This window comes from Castor canadensis, chromosome 9 (assembly GCF_047511655.1).
Source record: "Castor canadensis chromosome 9, mCasCan1.hap1v2, whole genome shotgun sequence".
Lineage (NCBI taxonomy): Eukaryota > Metazoa > Chordata > Mammalia > Rodentia > Castoridae > Castor > Castor canadensis.
The window spans coordinates 151113433-151136267 of record NC_133394.1 but is presented as its reverse complement, the minus strand read 5'-3'; the positions used below and the strand labels follow the sequence as shown (position 1 = coordinate 151136267).

At 50.8% G+C, this 22835-nt stretch overlaps 2 protein-coding genes across 2 annotated transcripts; one reads left to right on the top strand and one right to left on the bottom strand.

Annotated features, from left to right (window-relative positions):
- Nucleotides 1–15034: 15034 nt before the first annotated feature.
- On the bottom strand, nucleotides 15035–17039 carry Bloc1s4 (biogenesis of lysosomal organelles complex 1 subunit 4). Its single transcript, XM_020165106.2, has one exon. The coding sequence runs from the start codon at nucleotides 16987–16989 to the stop codon at nucleotides 16333–16335; it is 657 nt and encodes a 218-aa protein (XP_020020695.1). The 5' UTR covers nucleotides 16990–17039; the 3' UTR covers nucleotides 15035–16332.
- A 3559-nt stretch (nucleotides 17040–20598) lies between these two features.
- On the top strand, nucleotides 20599–22575 carry LOC109687280 (MORF4 family-associated protein 1-like). Its single transcript, XM_020165113.2, has one exon. It carries the CDS (start codon nucleotides 20809–20811, stop codon nucleotides 21196–21198), a length of 390 nt encoding a protein of 129 aa, XP_020020702.1. The 5' UTR covers nucleotides 20599–20808; the 3' UTR covers nucleotides 21199–22575.
- The last annotated feature ends 260 nt before the right edge of the window (nucleotides 22576–22835 follow it).

Below are 22835 nucleotides of genomic sequence, written 5' to 3'. Positions count from 1 at the left end.
GGCAGAAGGGTGCCATTGGGGACATTCTGACAGTCCCCATGGTTCCACTTGGCTTTAAAAATCATTCTTAAAGCTTGGCAAATAAGGCAGGTGTTTTGGATTTTTTTTGGTGTGTGTGTGAGTACCCTAAGGTCATTCTATTTTTTTCTTCTTTCACATTACAAAAATAGTAAGTGTTTTTTGTAGATAGTATAGAAAACACAAAAAAGAATACAATAAAAATCAGTTCCTTCTTTCTTTTTTTTTTTGCAGCACTGACTAGGCAGGCACTCTAATTTCTTGAGGCACTTCATCAGCCCTCTTTTGCGATGATTTTTTTCGAGATAGGGTCTTGAACTATTTTCTCAATCCTGATCTCTGCCTCCTGAGTAGCTGCTATTACAGGCGTGAGCCACCAGTGCTGGGCTCCATCTTTAATTTCTAATTCCATCACCCAGAAACCATCTAGTGTTTTGATGTATTCCTTCTCCTCCACTTCCCCCTCCTTCTGCCCCATCCTCTCCCTCTTCAATGAAGTTCTGCTTTAAAGACAGATCCACTGCGCCTCTTCTACCCACCAGACCTGAAAACCAGTGCCGTGAACCTCTCTGCTCACAGTCTAGAGGGAGACAGACAATGACACACAAGTGAACAGAAGTCGTTTTCAATTTTCCTGTTGCTCTCAGTGACGTGAGCCCAGTGCTGGGAGCGTGCATGTTGACATGTAAGGATAACTTTCCCAAAGTTAAAATTTACAGGGCTGCGGGCTGTAGAGTGCCTGTCTAGCAAGCTGAGTACCTAGTTCAAACTCTAGTACCACCGAACAACACACAAAACTCTGTTTGTGAACCATGGAGGACAAGATTCTTCTGCCTGCATCTCTGACAAACTCTGTGAGCTTGGATTCCCTGGGCCTTGGGCCCTCTGCTGTCAACAGACTCCTAGTGAACTTCCTGGGGTTGTTGATCTACTGGTTTGTTTACTGCACAGAGACGGTCACTAAGCAGGTGACTGTGCTGAGAACAGAGGACGCACAGCAAGCAAGACAGAGCAGGTCGGGCCCCAGGGTGCTCTGTTGTAACACACGTAGGTAAGCAGTGCCTCAACCAGCAACATGTGGGTGCTAGACAGAGAGTAGCTAGAGAGCAGTGGAGAAGGCGGCAGGGCAGCCCACCTGATACTGGGAGGAGATGGGCCATCTTCATGGGGGCTAGAACTCCAGGCCCAGGAAGCAGTAGGTGCAAAGGTCCTGAAGTCACATGAATGGCCTTGGTTTAGTCATTCAATCAGCATTCATTGTGCAATGATGAGAGCTGGGTCCAGGACGGGTTGCGGGTTCTGGGACTCTGTTCTGCAAGGGCTCAGTGGTGAGTGAGAGAGATCAGGCCACTAAAACTGCATCTTAGGCAAGGATTCCTGCTGGGAGGACAATCAGTCTGTTTGCTGCCTGTGTCTCCTGCTCTCGTTAATGAGTTCATCCACTGAATCATTGCTTCATGGATTCATAGACTGGATTCTTGATTCATTCATTCATCAGTAAATGTTGACTGTGGCCTTCTCTGAGCCAAGCACTGGGCTGGGCTCTGGGGGGTGTGCATGAGCAAGACAGATTCCTCCTGGACCCCCTGAAGCATTGCACTGTCTGGAGTTGACAATGGGAACGAGATCCACACATGGGGAAAGTCAAACAGGGAGAGGAGACAGACAGATCTTTGGCTGCAGGTCCTCATCCAAGCAGGAAATAAGGCATCTAAGCTCAGTCTTGAAGGAGAAGGAGAAGGCAGCCACTAGAAGACTGGAGGACCAGCTGTGCAAAGGTCCTGTGCCCCCGTGGGCTTGGCATGCAGGCAGCTCAGTGGGAAGCCTGCTCTCTCACAAGGGAGCTGAGCAGTGGCCTGCATGTTGGGTATGCCCTTTTGCCCTTCACGAGTCGACTGTAATTCAAAGGGTGTCCCCATCCCCAGCCACACATAGTGCTCGTCTTCCTGGAAACCGGCAGAGCACAGCCTCCCCGAGGCTGGCACAGCCTCCTCCCCAAGTGGGCCCCGAGGAGCGGGCGGCTGCACGGTGGGGAGAACAAGGCTGCATTATGCGAGCGCTGCAGGACTGCCGTGGGCAAACAGAAGGCCTGAGTGTGTCCAGGGTGGGCAGGCTGGGCGCCCAGAATAGCTCATTGAGCCCATGGTCACCGGGCCAGGAAGAACCAGGTCTTTATGAAGGGGAGGCTGGCTCAACCTGAGATGGAGGAGGCACACATGTCTGTTCCCTGTCCATCTGCAGCCTCTGTGAGGCCCTCCGTGCTCCGGGAGGCCTCACGAGTATATATAGACGTAGTGAGTCAAAGTCACAGGCCAAGAGAACCTTGGGGGTAATCCAGCCCCAGCCTCCCCTCCTTCTCCCTCTGAAATTTAAAATTTCCAAGTGAAAGGTAGTGGCCAGTGCGAAGCTCCGAGCACATACTTCTCAACACCCCAGGAAGCGGGGGGCCTTTGGCACCCCATTCTGAGGATGAGGAAACAGGTCACTTGGCCAACCTTGTAGCTGTAAACAGTGGAACAGGGATGGAGCCCAGGTCTGCCTGAGCCCCACCCGGGCCTGTGGATTTCATGGTACCGTGTGCGTGGTGTGTGGACATGTGTGTGGTGTGGCCTACGACATGTGTTGTGTGGACAGTGTGATGTGCGTGTGTGTGACGGGTGATGTGCCTGGTTGTTCCAGGACCTCCCCCTGGTTGGGACATCCTGGGTGGTGGTGGTGGGGCTCACTGTCAGCCACTGCTGGAAACAGGTCCCTGGAGACCCCATCACCAGTGACTGAGCAAAGCCTGGTCTGCTTCACAGACCAGGCATCCAGAAGTGGACTTCATCTCTGCGGAGCTGGTGGCAGCAGGAGGAACAGGGCCCTGGGATGGGAGCTAGGGACTAGGGAAGGGGATCCAACAATTATGGGTGGTAACCTCCTCATTGTCCCCTGTCTCCTGCCCATCCTCCTTGGGCCCTCAGAGGGGTCTTCCAGTCAACTCTGGCTGGACTCTCCTCTTATTTAAGACTTTCCTGAGGACAGATTCCAAACCTGGCCATACACCTAAGGTGCCCCTCTCTGTCACCTCCTGCTACCCCTGCTTCTGGACTTGGCTTCTGGAAATTCTGTCCACACACACTAAACTGCTCCCACCTCTGCCTTTGCTCAGGGCCCCTCTGCCTGGAGCCCTTCCCCTGCTGCCTGCTCCCAGGCTCTGCCAGGCGGCTCCCGTGGGAACTCTGCCCTGCCTCCCAGGTTGACACCTTGTCACCATACTGGTCTCAGTGGAGACAGATGCCTGGCCTCCATACCAACGAGCTGCTCCCTTCTCTAAGGTGGGGTGGACATCCCAATTGCTTTGACTAGGGAGCAAATTACCTTGAGATGCCATGGACTGAAGTAAGCAGTTACCAAACTCCCAGATCCTGGGGCTCAGGAATTTGGGTGGGACACAGAGGGCATGGCTTGCTGCCTCGCGTGTCTGGGCTGGGGCTGGGCTGGAGTAGCCAGAGGCTCTTTCATTTCCCTCTCTACTGGCAATGACGTGGTACTGAGGTTTGAACTCAGGGCTTTGTGCTTTCTAGGCCACATCTCCAGCCCTAGGAAGGAACCCGGTATGGTGGAAGATGAGGCTCTTACCTCTCAATGACCATCTTTCCCTTTTCCTTAGAGGACAATCTTTTATGTGACTATTTGAGGGACGGTATGAGGGCCCCAGACAGGTGGGCGCCTTAGCTGTCCAGCGTTTTGAAACGCAGCCTCTTCTGGTGTGTGGACTGTGGACATCTTATCTCATTCTCCTAAGTTAGCAAGACTTGCAGCCCAGTGGATCAAAAAAAGAACCATAAATGATCAAAGTTTCCGGGTTGATCACAGTGACTTACGTCTGGTTTTGTTGTGGTCAGCGTTTCTGGGCAGAATCTTTCCAGGGCTGACCTTCTCCCATAGCTTGGGACCTGGGATGAGGGAGTGCTCGGGAAGGGAGGGTTTGTGCATTCCTCGCTAACTTTAGTGTACAGTTAATCTACAAAAGATAGACTTCACTGGGCGGCTAATCCCTATGAGATAAAGCCGGCAGGAGGCAGGAGAAACTTCTGAGAATTGGGTCTTGATGGGGTTGGGGGGGGCACTTTTTTTGTGGTACTGGGGTTTGAACTCAGGACCTCCACCTTGAGTCACTCCACCAGCCCTTTTTTGTGATGGGTTTTTTCAAGATAGGGTCTCACAAACTATTTGCCTGTAATTGTCTTTGAACAGTAATTCTCCTGAGTAGCTAGGATTACAGGTGTGAGCCACTGGAACCTGACTTGGAGGTGGGCACTTTCACATGAGCTCATAGTGTCCCTGTCACAGTCTCCTGAGGAGGAAACTGAGGCCCAGAGAGTTGCCATAACTGGCTCCTGGCCTCTGCTCTGGGGAACTAGGCCAACTGCGCCACACTGCCCCCTAGTGACCGCAGGCAGCATGTCAGGAGCACAAGGCATGGCAGAGGCCTTGATGTAGGGGAAGCCGGCCAGGCCTCTCCTGGGCACATGGACAAGCTCTTGAGCCTCCCTCTGTTTTCTGGTGACTGTCCCACCCCCTCAGTGCTGGCTTAGCAATTCTGCAGTCACCAGGACCAGGGTGGCACAAAATGCCTGCTGTGCAGACCTGAGTGTGACTACTGAGTGGAGCTCACTCTTAAGGAAGTTCCCAGTGGCTCCTGGGGCCCACAAAGGCCATAGTTTTGAAGTAGGTGTCCATCCACTCCCTTCCCGACCTCAGCCTCGAACTGTCAAGGCCTCAAGGCTCCCACTACCCTGAGGTCAGCCATCAGAAGAATCAGATGCCTGACTCTGCAGGCCTGGGAGGAGCGGGACACAGCCCAGCTGCAGGTCCTTGCTTTCATCACTGCTTAGCCTGATTTTCAATTTCTTTACAAAGTTTTAAAATTTAGTATGCTTAACTGAATTTTCATAAGTTAATTGCACATCTAACTTCTGTGTGCGTTTACATATGCTGGTCCCCTCCCTAGAGTGTCCTTCCCCTCCAACAACTCCCTCCAACAAACAAATTTGCTCTGCAATTTGAGCCCAGCCATCACCTCTTTCTGGTGACTGACACTGCCTGTCTGGCACCTCCCCTGGAAGGCTACATGACTCTTGGCTGTCTCTCACTGCCATTGTTACTTTTTTTTTTTAATGTGAGAGTGGGGTTTGAGCTCAGGGCTCGAGCTTGCAAAGCAGGCACTCTACTACTTCAGCCACACTTCTAGTGGTTTATTTTGGAAGATGGGGTCTCTCAAATTTCCTGGGCTGGCCTCAAACTATGATCTTCCTGATCTCAGCCTCCCAAGTAGCTGGGATTAGAGGTGTGAGCTATGGGTGCCTTGCTAATATTATTTCTTGTTCTTCTATCTTCTTCCTCTTCCTCTTTCTCTTCTCCTCCTCTGTCTTCCTTTTTGTCTCAACTGAAGTTTGAACTCAGAGCCTTAGTACTTGCTAGGCAGGCACTCTACCATTTGAGCCACAGCTCCAGACCCTCCATTGTTACTTGAGGTCCAGGACAGGGTATTAGTCACACCTGTGTCCCCCATGCCCAGGCCAGTGTCTGGCACATGTAATTTGCTCAGGAAGATGTTTGTTGACTGAATGAATAAACGATTACATGTATGAATGACATCATTCAGCCACATGGCTAAGAGTGAAAACTTGAGCCAGCCTGCAGGATCCCATTCTATCTCTGCTACTTATAGGCTGTGTGACCACAGGCAGTTGGTTTAGCTTCTCTGGGCCTCAGTCATATTAAAGCCTAGGAGAGCTTGAAGGCTCCATCTGTGCCTTTCCATCAAGCAGAGTATTTTTGTTCCTGACTGATTCTAACACTGGGAGGAAGTATGAGAAAGTCCAAAACCTCAGGGATGGCTGTGTGAAAAGAGCTCCAGGGTTGAGCCTGGCGTAGCTTCTGTCTGCCCATGAGCACCTGCTCCCTTCCTGGCCTCCGTTTTCTCATCGGCTGCACAGTGGAGGTGGGTGTACATGGGAGCTGGCCAAGTGTGGACCTTTGGCAGTGACAGGATAAACAAAGAAAGCATGGGACACATTTGCTAGGCAACAGTCCTTTGCTTTTAGTTTGTTTTTTAGATAGGGTCTCAAACAAACTTTTGCCCAGGCTGGCCTCAAACCGTGATCTTCCTCCCAAGTAAGTGGGATTACAGGTGTGTAACACCATGGTCAACTTCTTTAGTTCTCTCAATCTACACCCTTATCTCACCCACCTAGACTGAGGCATGGCTTCCTGCTTGGTGTCCAGCTCCCATCTTTGTAAACCGGGGTCACCTCTCTTGTTCCTCAATAACCACCATCCCCTCAGAGAGATTTGCCTGAGTTGCAGATTCGACTCCAGCTCTGCTCCACCAGCTGCCATCTCTACAGGGTCCAGCCTGTTGCTGTTGACCACGTGTTAATCCCAGTATGTCCTTGATCTCAGTTACTCCCCACTGCAACTGCAGCAGGCGGGCACTCTTGTACCTACTTTGCAGGTGAGAAAACAGGCTCAAAGCAGGTGGCTTGCCTGTGGTTCCCAGGCTAGGATACAGCAGGAAAGTGGCAAAAAGTGGTATCAGTGCCCGTGCCTCATCCCAGTCTCCCCTCAGCCTCTAGTGCCCCCAGAGCCCTGTTTTCACCAGGATCCCCTGGAAGCCTTCTGACTCTTTCTCTCCCTATGGCTTCCGAGCTCAAGTGCTAGCAGAGACCAGACTCTGCTCTAAGCAGATGGGATTAGCTCCCTGGACCCTTACGCGGTCCTCCATGGTTATAAACGCCCACTCCTCAGGGTGAGAGAACTGAAAGTGACTGAAGGGACTTGAACACATTGTGACCTGGGCCTGGAAGCAGGTGCTCAGCCACATGCCACACCATGGCTGCTGGTTTCTCTCTCCCTTCCCAGGACAACCTGGGTTGTTTGCTTGAGACTGTCTGAAAAACAAACTAAAAGCAAAGGGACTGGGGGTATGGATCAACTGGCAAAGTGTTTGCCCAGCAAGTGCGAGGCCCCGAGTTCAAATCCTCAGTGCTGAAAAAGAAGAAGAAGGAGGACGAGAGGAAAAGAAGACTCAGCACCCCACTTCCTGGCTACAGTCTCCATGTTGCCCTCTGAATTAGCACTTAGCTCGTGTCTTTACACACACACACATCCACACACGCATGCACACACATCTCTCACTTGGACGGGTGTGGCTATCTGACCTCGTCTTTAAGTGAAGATCGTGTATGAGCTCCACGGTCACCACCCTAGATTTACCCACGGCCAGTCAGGACGAATGACCAGGAAGCAGAGTCCTCAGACGTAGATTGCTCCATGCCTGGTGCCAGGGACTTCCTCTCTGTCTGCACTCAGAAAGCTCAGGGAGAGACCCTGTGCCACCAACCACATTCTTGGTCACACAACACGCCTTACACTGAAAAGAGAAGAAACCATACCGTGCCTGCTGTCGGGTCATAATGGAACTAAACTAGAAATCAAGAATGGACGGCTACAGGGAACATCCCCACACACAAATGCTCCTATATTAGTTACTTTTGCGTGGCTGTAACCAAACATGTATCATAAATAACGTAAGCTCCCTAATGCTTAGCTGCTGTGCCTCCTGTCACAGTCTTGCTCCCTCCTTATGCTTGTTCAGGTCTCAGCACAGATGATGCCACCTGCCACAGGCCCGCTCCAACCTGGACTATCCTAGGAGTAAGACAGGGCAATGCTGTCCCATGTGGGGAGGGAGGAGACTTAACAGTTTTGGTAGGTGTGTGATGAAGTGGCTTCAAGTGCCCTTCAAGGCTTGCAGGGCACCTCTGTTCCTGGCCAGATGACAAGCAAATGACATCTTCTCTAGGTCTTTGAGCCCTATCTGAAAAGCAGGGGCCACCTCCCAGTTCCCACACTTGGGGCAGAACTTGAATATGGTCTCACCGACTCGGTGCATGCTGGCTGTGGACCGTGGGGAAGAAGAAAGACCGAAAATCAGTCGACTAAGCTCCCACCTTCGGAAACAGAAAAAGCAGGGCAAATCAAATTCAAGGCCAGCCAAAGAAAAGAAAAAAAACCACCAGGCAGTCCCTGCTCAAAGTCTCAATGGCCCCCGTGCAATCCATGAATACGAATTCCAGGAGGTGCGCCCCACATGGCGGCATGTTTCAGCATCTCAGGTGGAATGAATACCTGTCTACAGCCTGAGTGTGCTGGAGCCTGTAATTTGGGTCATTTGGAGGCTCAGAAGTTCCTGGCGTCTCTAGATTCAGGTGGACGTGAGTTTGTGTTCGGCCCCTGCTTGTCTCAGGAGTGGCTTGGGACAGGTTGGCACCCTCCAAGTCTCCAAGCTCTCGCCTGTGCATGCTGGGGAAAGGACCCACTGGGCGCTGGACAGGTAATGAGTACTCCCTAAGGTTACCTGTCGCTGAGGTTGTGGGAAGATGCACGTGCAGCGCCCTTTCTTTGTCCAGAGTTCCATTACTGTGTGCTGGGATTGGGTTGTCACTTGTCCCTGTGGCCAGAGAGCTTCAACTTGGGATCGCCCACACACTGCTGGGAAGACAGTTTGGTAAGATCCAGGGCAGCCAGCTGCAGGGAGACCACCGCCCACAGAGAGAAGGAAGCCTTTATGGACTGCTTCAGTAACTCCACTCAGCCATGAAGAGGAGCCGGGAATCCCGAGGCTCACACTCAGCACTCAGATAAATCACTTCTCCAGGGGAGCAGACGTGGAGCAGAGTGCCTGCATGTGTGTTTTCATCTATCATTATTTTCTTCATCAATCAACACTATCAAAGCCTGCAAAGCCTCTGCATCTTTACCATCGGTCCAGGAAAACAACAAGTGTTGGAGGTGGAGAAACTGGAACCTTGTGCACTGCTGAAGGAAAGGTGAGATGATGCAGCAGCTGGGGACGCAGGGCAGTGGTCCTCCAAAAGGAAAACTCCACCCAGCAGGAGGCTTGCACGCAAGGATTGAAGTCAGGGGCTGGAGCAGATGTTAGTACACCCTTGTTGGAGCTCCCCCTCCTGCTGGCCTTGAAATGCTGGCGGCTCTCAGGGTTCCTTCCCTGAGCCTCGTCCTCTCGGCTGCCTGAGGTTGTGGCTTGCCTAGAGCCTGGGGACATGGCATTCCACCCAATGCTCTGGATTAAATTCCCAGCTCTGTCTGGTGCAGCTGTGTGATTGCGAGTGAGTCATGAACTTCTCTGTGCCTTAGATTCTTCCTCTGTGAAATGCAGATGATAATGGTACCAACCTCCATGAGGTTGTCGTGAGGATGAAACGAGTCTACACATGGAGTTTCTGGTTGGCGAAGTGGCTCAAGTGGTAGAGCGCCTGCTTAGCAAGCATGAGGCCCTGCGTTCAAACCCCACTACTACAAGAAAGAAAGAAAATGAGTTTCTGGCAGTACCTGGCCATGTATAAATGCTTCACAAACATCAGATTGCTGTCATTAAGGTTCCTGTTAGTAGGAGCCACCATGCCTGGGCACCCACTCTGCACCCAGGCTATGCTGGTCTTTGTGTGTCCTCACCACATTTCTTGCTCATTTTGTGGATGGTGAGACTGAGGCTCCAGGGTGAGGAGAGCCAGGAGAGGCTTTTGCATTAATGCTTCTGGGCTGTGGACTCACAGAAGCTGTTTGCCTTGGGATCCAGCTGCCTTTCAGGCTCTCGGGGTGAAGTCTGAGCTCCTTTCTGTGCAGGTGCTGCCTCCTCCTGCAAAAAGCATTTCCATGACCTGGGGCTCAGTCGAGCTCGGCTTTGTGGGGAGGGTCTGCTTCAGGGGGCTAGGAGCCCACTGGGAAAGAACCCATCCTAAGAGAAGAGAAAGTCAAATGTGCTCCACTACTGACGATTGGATTAAGAAAATGTGGTATTTATACACAATGGAATTTTACTCAGCCACAAAGAAGAATGAAGTTTTGTCATTTGCAAGTAAATGGAAGGAGCTGGAGAACATCATCTTAAGAAGTTAGCCAGGCTCAGAAGGCCAAAAGTTGCATGTTCTCCTTCATTATAGACCTAAAACAAATGCAGCAATATTACTGGACATGGGCCACACAGTAAGGGGAGAATGTGCACGGGAGGAATAGGGAAAGGAAAGGGAAGCTAAAACTTGAATGTGGTTGATGTGCTCACTGTAGAGGAGTGAATATAGTAATCTGAAACTGGCAGAGGCCACCATGGGAAGGGGACCGGGAAGTAGTGAAGAGGTCTGGTAGAGATGAACCAATGTGGAGTGCAATACACAGGTGCATGGAAGCAACGCTAGGAATCTCTCTGTATAGCTATCTTTATCTCAAACTAGCAAAAACGCCATGTCTTTCTTATTATCTCTTATGTTTTGTCTTCAACAAAATTGGAGAACAAGAGGGCAGAACAGGTTCTGCCCAGAAGTGGAGAGGTGTGTGTGTGGGGAAGTGGCTCAAGCAATATATATACATGTGAATAAATGTAAAAATGATCAAACAAACAAACAAACAAACAAACAAAAAGGTCAAATGTGGTCCAAGCTGGCAGCTGGGCTGGATGGGCCTGGGCCAGCACAGTATGGCCACTCAGGGTGAGCCCTGGCCTGAACAGCAAGGTAAGGGAGTGGTCACAGCAGCACCATTCACAAGAGCCAAAAGGTGGAAGTACCCATGTCTGTAGACGCTGCCTGGAGAACAGAATGTGGTATGTCCACACAGTGGAGTACCATTTAGCCTTGAAAGGAAGGAAATTCTGACAACTGCTACAGGATGGATGAGTCTTGAGGATGTTATGCCGAGTGAAAGATGCCAGTCAGTCCCCAAAAAAGACACTACAACATCTGTAGGATTCCACTTAGAGGAAGTGCCTAGAGTCACCAAGTTCATAGGGAGAAATTGTGGGCACCTGGGGCTGCGGGAGGGGAATGGGACTTGGTGTTTAGGGGTGCATTGTGCTTTTGCCAGATGAAGGGTTCTGGAGCTGGATGGTGGGGATGGGTGACTTCATTATGAATGAATGTAGTGTCACTACATTAACCTTAAAAATGGTTAAAATGGTAAATTTTCACTATGTGTATCTCACCACAGTTTAGGGGGAAAAAGAACAAAAACTGCTGAAAAAAAAGTAAAAAAAAAAGCGATTATATGTCCAACTCAAATACGTTTCTGAACAATTTCATAAAGCATAGTGCTAGGGGTTGAAACTCAACATGTTCCAAAATGCTCCCAACTCTCGCCAGTAGCAAACACACACGCACGCGTGCACACTCGTGCACACACACACGCACGCGTGCACACTCGTGCACACACACACACACACACACACACGCACGCGTGCACCCCCCCACTCTCCTGCTGCCTCTTATCTCTGTCCACAGCGTAACAGAAGTAATATGCCATTAAGAAAGAAAGTTACTCAACATTTCCTAGAAATGGTGACAGCTGGTGGAGTGGCTCAAGTGGTGGAGTGCCTGCCTAGCAAGTGTGAGGTCCTGAGTTCAAACCTCAGTACCACCACCAAAAAAAAAAAAAAAAAGAAAGAAAGAAATGGTGTCAGATATTTGGGGAAAGAATTGGAAGAGTCTGGTTTTCCCCCCCCTGGGAAAACACTGATTCAGCAGAGACAAAAGCCAAGACCTACCCTTAGGGACACAAACAAGTAAATAAAACCAACCGTGCTCCTTTTGGAGAGTTAGAGTGACAAGGACAGTAAACAGAGTGAGGGACATTGTGATTGTTTAATAATCCCACCAGATTAGTGGTTCTCAAATTAGTACCCTGACCGCCTCCCTATCTACTTCCTCCCTCCCACTCTCCATGCAAGAGGAGCAGGGCTTTAGGCCTCAGTTCCAGTCCCCTCTGCACACTGTTGAGTCTCTCCAGAAGGGACAGGGGCCCAGAGATCCTTGGATGATGCTGTTTGAGTTTCCTGATGTCAGGGGCCAGTCTGTTTTCAGGATTTACCTGCACCTGCCCTGCCCCCTACTGGATAAGGAGCTGTCCTGCAGCCACTGCAAACTCCCTCCTGCAGCCTGATTCTCACGTGCCTCATTTCTATCTTCAGACCCCAGAAAGAACCTTCTCTTCCCTTGGGTGACGGTCCAAAGGAGAAACGGTCATTCTCCGTCACTGGGACTAATACCGTAGGGCACTTCAGTTGTGTGTGTGTGTGTGTGTGTGCAGATTAGGATTTGAACCCAGTGTCTTATACATGCTGGGCAAGGGCTCTACCACTTGAACCATACTTCCGGCCTTTTGCTTTTGGTTTGTTTTTGAGACAGAGTCTCACTTCTGTCTTCTGGGCTGACCTCAAACTCCAATCCTCCTGCCTCTGCCTCCAGAGTAGCTGGGATCACAGTTGTGCACCACCACGTGACTTAGATGTTTTTTGCAAAATTGTTTTCAACCTCTAAGCACGAAAAGTTATCTCCTTAGAAAGGCACTTCCCTGGGTGTGATTAAGACATTCTGGGTTCCAGTGATACAGTGCCTACACAGCAAACTCCCGCCCTGGGTTCAACACTTGGTGCCACGAGACAAATGAACGACAAGGCTCTCTTGGAGCCCCCAGGGGTGCTTGTAGCATACTAACCAGTTTTATCCCCAAACTGGTTTGGACTAAGTCGCCATCTTGCCTTCTCGTCTAGCAGCCTGTCTTGCTCTTGGGGGAATTATTGTTATTTTCCATCATGTCCTTGCCTTCCTGTGATGCTCCATGTCCTGGCAAGTATCTATTTCATTCAATTCCTTTGCTTTTCTATCCACCTGGCATTTCTGATGGAGTGCCTGGTTTCTGTCGGGTAGGTCAGTCCCTGGCCAGTCTGGTAGCCAATTACTTGACAGACAGGCAGTGTGCATGGCACAGTGCTACCTCCTGAGAATACAGCCAAGCCCAGCAGAACTGTGGAGCTTCTCAGACAACGCCACGGACATGTATCACACTGAGCATCTTCCATGATCAATGAGAAATCAGCATGGGGTGGGAGCTGGTCTTGTGGTCCTGTGGGGCCTTGCAGGCCACACGACAGAGAAGCTAGCAAGAGCTTCAGGCAAAGCTTGATGTATGATTTGTGGTATTTTTTTACTTTTTTTTTTGAGACAGGGTCTTGCTATGTAGCCTAGACTGGACTTGAACTCACAACCCTCCTGCCTCAGCCCCCCCTAGTCTGGAATTAGGGTTTCTGAAGCCCCCCAGTGGCTATGTGCTATGTGGAGAGCAGGGAAGGGGAAGCAGAAGGCCACCTCAGCTGCCTAGCTGACCTGTAAGGCTGGGACAGATAGAGTAGTGACAGGGGTGGACACAGGTGGAGTACCAGGATACACTTTTGGGGTAAGTTGGATGTTACCTCTATCAACAGACCGTTCTGAGCCAAAGCCCTCATAAAATACTGACTGGAGCAGGGAGGGCCATGAGAAGTTTCTGCTCCAGAGAGTAGGTGAGGAGGCAGATAAGATCTGCAAGCAAGGCTTGCGTTCCTCCTGACCAGCTGGTCTCGATGACCTGCATTCCCTGTCTGGAACTCTTGCATCTTACTTGAGCAGCAAGAAAAGAATCCTTAAGAATGAATACTGTTTAGCCGAGCTAGCTTGAAACTTTAAATGCCAGACCATTATTCGTTTTTTCCCTAGTTATGTCTCTTATGTTTCAAGAAATACTTGTTTTTATAAATAAAGTTTTATTGGCACACAGCCATGCAGTGGTTTACATACTATCACCTTTTCTTTGGTGGGACTGGATTTTGAAATCAGGATTCTGCACTAGCAAAGAAAAGCAGGTGCTCTACTGCTCACACCTCCCCTCCATTTTGCTCTGGTTATTTTGGAGATGGGGGTCTTGAGAACGATTTCCCTGGGTTGGCCTCAAACCTTGATCCTCCCGATCTCAGCCTCCTAAGTAGCTAGGATTATAGGAGTGAGCCATCAGCGCTGGGCTCTATGACTGTTTTTGCACTCCAAGGATAGGTGAAGTTGTGAGACCATATAGCAGACTCTAATAAAATATCTGCTGTGTGGCCTCTGGGAATGTTGTTGACCCCTGCCCTACACAGGTCACCCAGTGCACACCATGCTGTCTGGCTCCAGTGTCTGATTATGGCCTAGGACTCCTGTCCTGAACATTCTAGCTTGGGAGGAGGGACAAAGTGTTTACAAGCTCATCAGTACCCAGTGCTTCATGTGCATCTACCACCTCCTGGAGGCCAGAGGCTGCCCCTGACTGAAGGCACATCCTACCGATTCCCGAAGCTCTCAGCAGTCACTGGACTCTTGCAAGTGCAGTCACTGACCGACTCCAGGGTAACTGGTGGGTGCCTCCCCCAGCTTTATTAGACCCCATCCCTGTCTATACTCTAGGAAGCGGGGAAGCTCCAGGCCCCAGCAGCATAGATGGTCTACAATAACAAGTGGGGTCACTTGTCATTGACTTAGGAAAAGGCAGAAGACAGACCCAGAGGGTCCTCTTAGTTCTTCATCTGGTCACAGTTGGGAGGAAGAGGTTGTGAGGAGGCCTGCAGGTGGCAGTGCCAAGGAGCTGGGGTAAGCTCAGTTCCACCAAGCTCCATTCTTTTGTTTCTGAGATAACATCTTCCTGTGGAACCCAGGCTGGCCGTGATGAGACTCTCCTGCCTCAGTCTCTTTAGTACTGGGATTACAGCCTATACTATGCAACCAGCTTCAAACCTCCATACCCCATAAGAAGGTCCTGAACAAATCTTTTGTTTAGAAATCCCAGAAACGGAGGCACCCTCTCTTGGGACCCCTCCCAGCTCTCTCTTTGCTTTTCTTTTTTCTTTTTTTGTGGTACTGGTGCTCAAACTCAGGGCCTACACCTTGAGCCACTTCACCAGCCCTTTTTTGTCTTGGGGTTTTTGGAGACAGGGTCTCACAAACTATTTGCCTGGGCTGGCCCTGAACCATGATTCTCCTGATTTCTGCTTCCTGAGTAGCTTGGATTATAGACATGAGCCACCAGAGCCCAGCTCCTTGCTACTTTTCTTTTCAAAAAACTCTCCCGCTATACTAAAAAAAAAAAGGGAAAGAAATCACAGAAACACTTATTAACTAGAATTTCAATTTCAGAACCCAAGGCTCCTTAAGAGACAGACTGCACATTAATCACATGTTATCATCTGAACCAGGACTTGACTTCTACATGTATTGCCAGAAATTTTTATACAATTAGCTTTAAAAACCAATTTTATACAATTAAGCTAAGCACCGATCTTATTATCATACATTTTTCTCAACCTAATTTAGTTTCGTAAGTAAATACCTAAGTATTAATCAACAAACTTTTGTAGCATGCTTCCTATGCTTTCTGGAACTTGAGGTTTCTCTTATGTAGATATTAACTCTTGGTCTCACCAGCAATAACAAAAAACCGTGCCTGGGGGTCGTTTGTTCTTGCATTCTACATTCAGGCATTCATTGACTTATAATCCGTGAACCAAAGAAAAAGCTAGGGTGAAATGACATCATCACGTATTGCACAACACATAAATGGGGATACATCTATCAACCTGAGAGATGTGCTCTCACACCCAGTAATGGGACAAGAACCACCTCAGAGGAGTGCTTATTTGAGGTTATTATCTAGGAGGGCCACCTTGCAAAACATACAATTTAGATCAAAGCCTGTTTTATCTGCAAGGGACCTTTAAGGTTTCCATGTTAACAGAGTGAAAAAACAAAATTCGAACACCATTTGCTCACACAAATGATTTACCTGTTTCTAGAAAGAAGTGTACAATGCTGAAACCGTAGTTAAGGCCAAGCCGCTTTTATCCCACTCCTAAAACTGTATGGGGAGCATGCTTAAACAAACCGGGTAATAAGTAAAACACTTTTCAGAAGTAAAGCTTTTCCAATAGAATTAAAAATGTTACTTAACACTTTTAAGTTATTAACCAAACACCGACAAGCAACATATAAACACACTTGTTACGGATAATCTAACACCGTGAGGTCACACTTCCAAATACGACTTCAGAATTTGTTGCAAAAAGACAACACTTGTCATTTACAACCCAGGCTATGCAAAGATGAACGGAACGCCTCGCAATGAACCTTCCACCCTAAACGCAGGCTGCGGAGAACGGAATCCCCGTCGGGACCGAATACCAAGGCTTTAGTGGCTCGGTGGCTGTTCTCACGATTCTATAAATACGTAAGTCTTCAGAAGGTAATGCTGTTAGTGGAGCAGTAAAATCCAGAAGAACGACAGTTCTGCGTCAGTGCGTTCGCTTCGCCCGCCGCCCCCGCCGCTTTCAGACCCGAGAGGGAAGGCGTGGAGTTACCCTGGGCGCAGCTCTAGGCCCAGGACTCCGCCATCGCGAGGCCTTGGCCAGCGGGGTCAGGCCGTGTCGCCGCCACCCGGGAAGTGGTCCTCGGTCCGGAAGAGGACGGGCGGCTGGAAGCCGAGGGGCCGGGCCGGGGCCGCGCGGGTGAACAGGGAGGGCGCGGCGAGGGTGTGCAGCAGCTTTCTGAAGGCCCTGGGGAAGGTCCCCAGCTCGGCTTCCGCCCTGGCCACCTGCTCCTCCATCCTGGCCACGCTGCCGCCGATCATCCTCACGAAGGCCTCGAGCTTGTCGATCTTGCTGTAGACGCGCCTCATCTCCGCGGCTTTCGCGTGGATGCGGGGCACGCCCTCGCTGACCACGTGGGTCGAGTCACCGCGAATCATGTCCAGCATGCCCACGAACTCGTCCACTCGGGTGAGCAGGTCTTCGAGGCTGGCATCGAGGGCCTCCACCTCGGGCCGCGCCCCGGCCCCGGGCAGCAAGCAGGCGGCGTAGCCCGCGGCGGCGCGGCGCAGCAACGACAGGTCCCGGCTGGGCACGCCGTCCTCGGGGCCCTCGTCCTCCCACGGCCCCGAGGCGCTACTGTGGCTCTGGGACACATGGCCGCTGTCCCCGCTCCAGACGGCGCCCTGCGGTTCGGCCTCGTCCGCCGCCGCCTCCACCGCCGGGGCCTCGCGCGAGGGCTCTCTGCCCCCGGGGCTCCCCTCCATGGCCCGCAACGGCCGCTTCCGGTGCCGGCGCGACGTGGTGACGTCCGCGCCCGGCCGTGCGCGCGCCGCTGCTTCCGGTGCCGGTGCTGTCGCGTCCCGCCCACGCCCGGCCGCGCGCGCCAGTGCTTGTGCCCGCGCATCCGGTCTGTCCCCCGCGGCCGTGCGTGCACGTATCCGCACGTGCACGCGCACGCACACCTGTTTCCGGTCTCCGGGCGCGCTCTAGCTCACGCTCAGAACCCTAAGGAAAAAAAAAAAAAAGAAAAAAATATAGTGCACTATATATACTATATATAGTATATATACTTTATATATATTTTATATATATATATGTATATAAAATATATATAGTGCACTGAAAGTGTGCACTGCTTCAGGAGCCATGAGGCTCGGGAAGGAGGTCTCCAGAAGGGAGGAGGGTTCTCCCTGGCTCTTGGGTACCAATGTCGCCAGGCTGTCGTAAAAAAGAGTTTAGCATCACGGAAGAGACCTTTGCTAATAGAGGATAGCAAAGACACGGGTGCAGGCACATCTGATGACAGGTGCATGGAGCGCTCTAACATCAGGGGTAGTTATGGGGGAAAAGTGGGTTGGGGTTTTGTCTTAACTTCACGTTGGGATCAGTGCTTCCCTTTGTTCTGGTGCAGCCAATCATTCTTAGTGTTACACTTGGGCCCCAGAGATACCAAGGTTGGACTGTTTATTGAATTTGGATCATTATGATGTAGATGTCTTTTGCATCCCTTTAAATAAAGGATGGGTTCTGCCAGAAGTTCCCTTCAAGACAAGTTCCCATCCGTGAGATAAATGTTTTTCTTTACAAAAACTTTTTTGTAATTAAAGGAGTCATTTTCTTAAATGTTTTGTTCCCTGGACAAGTGTCTTTCCTTAAGATATCCTTGCTCAGTCCCCACCTCCTAGTAATCATTTGAGCTAGCGGGCAAGGTCAGAGGGAAAAAGCTGTCTCCTTTTTTTAAAACTACATGTTGCAGCTTAGTGAGGGAATAGGAAGCTTAAAGCAAAGAGAGTAGTGTTTGTGTGCTTTTAATCAAGCTATTCATTAATAATGTGCATCTCCGAATTCCTGGCTCCTCTTTCCCATGCCTCATTTTCCCTGATTGATCCTGCTTCATGTACGTTGATGCCCTCTGACGTACCCATACACCCCTGTAATCTCTGTCCAGGCCAGCACCATGCAGAGCTCCCTCCTTCCCCTCCTCTCCTCTTGGTGCTGATAGTAAAATAAAAGACAAGCAAAACCAAGGTCTGCTAAACACAGACTTTGATGACCAGATGACAGAGTTCTCAGCTGCTTCAGACTGCAAATGATGTAAAATTAAATAATAGCTCTAAGCGGGCTGTTGATCGTCCATGCCTGTAATCCTAGCTACGTGGGAGGTTGAGATCAGGAGGACCATGGTTCTAGGCCAGCCAAGGCAAAAAAAGTTTGAGACCCCCATCTCAACAGAAAAAAGCTGGGTGTAGTTGGGCGCAGCTGATATCTCAGTAACAGTGGGCCGCCTAAAATAGGATTGTGGTTCAGACTTGCCTGGGCAAAAAGCAAAACCTTATTTCCAAAATAACCAGAGCAAAAAGGCTTGAGGTGTGACACAAGTGTTAGAGCATCTGCCTAGCAAGTGTGAAGCCCTGAGTTAAAAAAAAAAAACCCAAAACCAAAAAAACAGCTCCAAGCAAAGATTATGTATAATGTACTGCTAGAAAAAAAGAAAACAATAAATTCTTTAAAATCTGAGAGACATCAAAGGCAGTGTCTCTGCGTACCATACAGACCAACTGCTCTTCACAGGGACTAAGCAGGTTCCTCACAAATCCTCTCAATTATAGGGTCTCTAGGAAGCTTCAGGGTTTATTCTTCAGCATTATCGGCAGAAGCCCAAGACAGAGATGGCTTTATCGCGAAGGGATTTGTAAGTTGAACTTTTGTCTAATGGAATGAACTCCGATGAACTTCACCTGTGAAGTTTGTAAAACGGTATTAGTACTAATAACACTGCAGCAAGGACTGAACGGAACCGAGATGGTACACAATGAAAGGAGTTTGGACCCCTCCCTCAAACTCCTGCAGAAGTAGACTGAGGAAACAACTCAATGGCAATCTCTTGTCACCTTTCATGAAAAAGGATGTAGGAGCCAACGTGCAAAACCAGGGGCTGAAGGTCATGGAGAATTATAGCTAAGCCTTGAGACTGGATTGCAGAAGTCCTGTGGACCAATGGCTAAGTTTTACCTCCCATTTCTCCATGTTTTGGACAAGAATGTCTACAATGGTTATCTCCACCTGCCCACAATTGTACATTAGACGTGTGGGGCAACAAGCTTGTCTCTGTACTTTGAAAGGTTGACAGATCAAGAAGGAGGTGGGCTGAAGAGGTGTACTCAGGGAAGCTCGAACTCAAGGTTTCATGCTTGTAAAGCAGGCACTCTACTCCTTGAGCCACACCTCCAGTCTACTTTGCCCTGGTTATTTTGGAGACTGGCTTTTTTGGACTATTTGGCCAGGTTAGCCTTGAACTGTGATCCTCCTGATCTCAGCCTGCCAAGTAGCTAGGATTACAGGCATCTCCTGGTTCCTTGATCATGGACTTCTAGCCTCCAGAACTGTGGGAAAATAAACGTCTGTTTGGGGCATTCGTCTGTGGTGTGCTGTGGAGACATCCATCAAAAACGTGAGAATTCCAGCTGTTCCACGTTCTCCCCAGCACTTGGTGTTGCCAGTATTTTACATCGCAGCCATCCTAGCGGATGTGCGGTGCTCTCATTGTGGTTTTCACGCTCAACAGCATTTCCTGGAGTCCGGAAGGTGAGCGCTGTCCTCGCTGGTCTTTCGTGAGGCGTCAGCTCGAGTCTTTGGGGGCGTTATGAAATTGCTTATCGAGCTGAGGGAGTTCCGTACGCCCTGAATGAGTCCTCTTGTCTTTTCCAGTGAAGCTGTCTTCTTCCACTGCTATTGGTATCGCTTGATAAACACCTGCCGTGTTTGCACAACGCTTTCACACCCTGGTCTCACGACTGCTTCCTTCCAGAGGCGAGGCAGGGACCCTGGTCTTCACGAGCCTGGACAGCGAGAGCGCTGGTCCCCCGCGAGCCGCTGGGACGGCCCGGAGACACTCCGTCCGTCCGGTCCATGCTGGCCTGGGCTGGCAACTAAAACACACGTGCTGAACAGCTACGGAAGTTGTATTTACTGGGTCCCAGCTGTTTTTCAGGCCCAGTGGGTTGGGGCAACATAACCTGGAGATGACCCAAGACTTTCAGCTACTTTCCCACTTACAGGTTTGCTGTGTGCCTGGTTGAATTAAAAAAAAAACAACAACAAAACCACCTTATGCTTGTTCGGATACCACACCAGCCAGTTTCATTCAAATACGAGCGGGGATCGCTTCTACTTGAAAGTAAAAGCTGGGGAGGAGCAGACCTAGTCAGAGGCTGTGAAGAAGTGACTTCCGCTTTTCAGAAAGCAGACGGGGGAGGAGCGGGCGCGCGCGCACGCACACCCTGCGCGTGCGGCAGAGGATTTTTTTTTTACGTGCGCGCGCCCGCTCCTTGGTCAGGCCCTAGGCGTAACCGTAAAGGGATCGGGCTTATGTCGTGAAAGGCTGCAAACACGCTCGGGGCTGGTGGACGGCTCCGAGTCCATCTTGTTCCCGGATGTGCGCGTGTGGGGCGTTTCTTCCCCCAGCGGTCCTGAAGCTGAAGACTGAAACCCCTTAAGCGAACCGTGGCACGCCTTTGGCAAGGCCAGGGCGGCCACTGCCGGTCCCAGCCTCCAGGTGAGCGAGTGAGCGTGGACGGCGGGAGATGCGGCCCCTGGACGTGGTGGAGCTGGCGGAGCCCGAGGAGGTGGAGGTGCTGGAGCCCGAGGAGGACTTCGAGCAGTTCCTGCTGCCGGTCATCAGCGAGATGCGCGAGGACATGGCGTCGCTGACGCGCGCGCGCGGGCGGCCGTGCGGGGCCGGGCGGAGCGGCGGCAAGCTGTGGGAGATGGACAATACGCTCATCCAGACGAAGACGCAGGTGGAGGCCTCGGAGGAGAGCGCCCTGAACCACCTGCAGAGCGCGGACGGCGGCGCCGCGGCCGCCAGGGCCGCCAGGGCCGAGAGGGCCGAGGAGAAGGCGCGGGAGGCGGCCAAGATGGCCGAGATGCTGGTGGCGCTGGTGCGGCGGATAGAGAAGGGCGAGTCGTCGTGAGCCGCGGCGCCTGTCCTCCCAGCGCCGCGACCGCCCCGTCCTGGGTGACAAAAGCCGAGACCCCATCTGAAACAGAGCAGAGCCGACCCGGGCTGGGGCGGGGCTCGGTGGGGCAGCGCCTGCCCGGCAAGTGCGAGGCCCCGAGTTCCGACCCCAGCACCACCAAAAAACCCCAAAAAACAAAACATTGGAACAGAGTTGGGGTCGGGAGAAGAAATGCGTGCCAGTTTTGTTGGGCCCTTCCCCACGCGGAGTTACGGAAAAGTCAAAGGGAATGTCTTTTTGTGAAACACGCAACTAACAGGAAGGTCGCCCAAGGTAGCACTAAGGGGACTGGGAGGACCACAGAGCAAGGTAGCGAGGGCATCGGGAGAGAGAACGATGCGAAGCCACACGCTTGCTAGAAATCTCCGATCGTTTCTTTAGAAGGCAAGAACTCACGTGTCCTGATGGCAGGTTTCTCCTGTTTGTGCGTTAGGTTCATGGCTAATGGACTGACACCACGAGGGGACCGAGAGGGTTGTCGCTTTCTCTGTTTTTGTGTGCTTTTTCATTCCCTTATAACAGGCTTCTTGTGGTCCGTAGTGGTGACCACGACCTGGGTTTCAGTCCTCAGATGTGTTTGGTTCTGGAAAGATAGCTTGTGGGAGGAATACTCTCAAAAGGAACGCGGCGGCTTAATCAAAAGTTGTTTTCAGTGTGCCCGTTAAACAGCTTTGCTGGTTTTGTTTGTTTTTAAATGTGAGGCATGGCCTTCCTTGCCTTTTGCTGTTATCTGTGTGACTTGACTGATCTCTGGAACTTTGGGACCTGAAGACTTGAGTGTGGCAGTGGAAGGTCCTATCTGCCTGGTTGTAGCTGGGGAGGAGTGTGTGGGTGAGATTGCCGAGTGGAAAGCTGGGAAGAGCCACAAGACAGTTGGAGATGGAAGGTGGCTGTGTACGTGATTTGGAACTTTAGTTCTGTAAGACGGGGAGAGCTATACTTTTTGGTACACTGTCTGACGTGTGTTGTCAACCTGTCAGGTAGGTTTATGTAGACAACCTACCTGATGCTGTACAGCAACAAAGTTTGAATAGGGAAGCAGACTACATGTTACCGTTGTCACACTGTCACATGTCATGGGGCTTCAGAGAAAAGCATCAGAGACAATCTCCAAAGAGCCTGGAGTGGCTGCAGGAAGGAAGAAGCATCATCTGGAAGCTTCTGGTCAGGATAGAGGACTCGAGCAGCATTGGAGGTCAGCATCAAGCTTGCACCAAGTGTTCATTTGCCTTGCAAAACAAAGGCCTAGAGTTTTAGGCCTTAGGTTAAAAAATGAGTTTTCTTCAGATGGCCAAAGCCCTTGTGTGTATTATTAAAAAGTTCATTTCTAAACTCTTGGAAATGGGTGTTCTTCTTTGAGTCCTCAGCGTCAGTGAATGGTTTGTAGTTTCAAGGCTCTCAGTAAGCCTCTACTGTGAGAGGCAGTTGTTTCTGGAAGGTGCCATGGCAGTGAGGTGACAACACACAGTTGTTGAGAAGCGACCTCTCCAAGCCTCCAGCTTTGGCAGCTGAAGTGTGCTCGTCCAAGGGACTAACGGTGAAGGTGAGGCATGGATTGCGCCAGGGTATGGGGCAGAAAAGGAGACAAATGA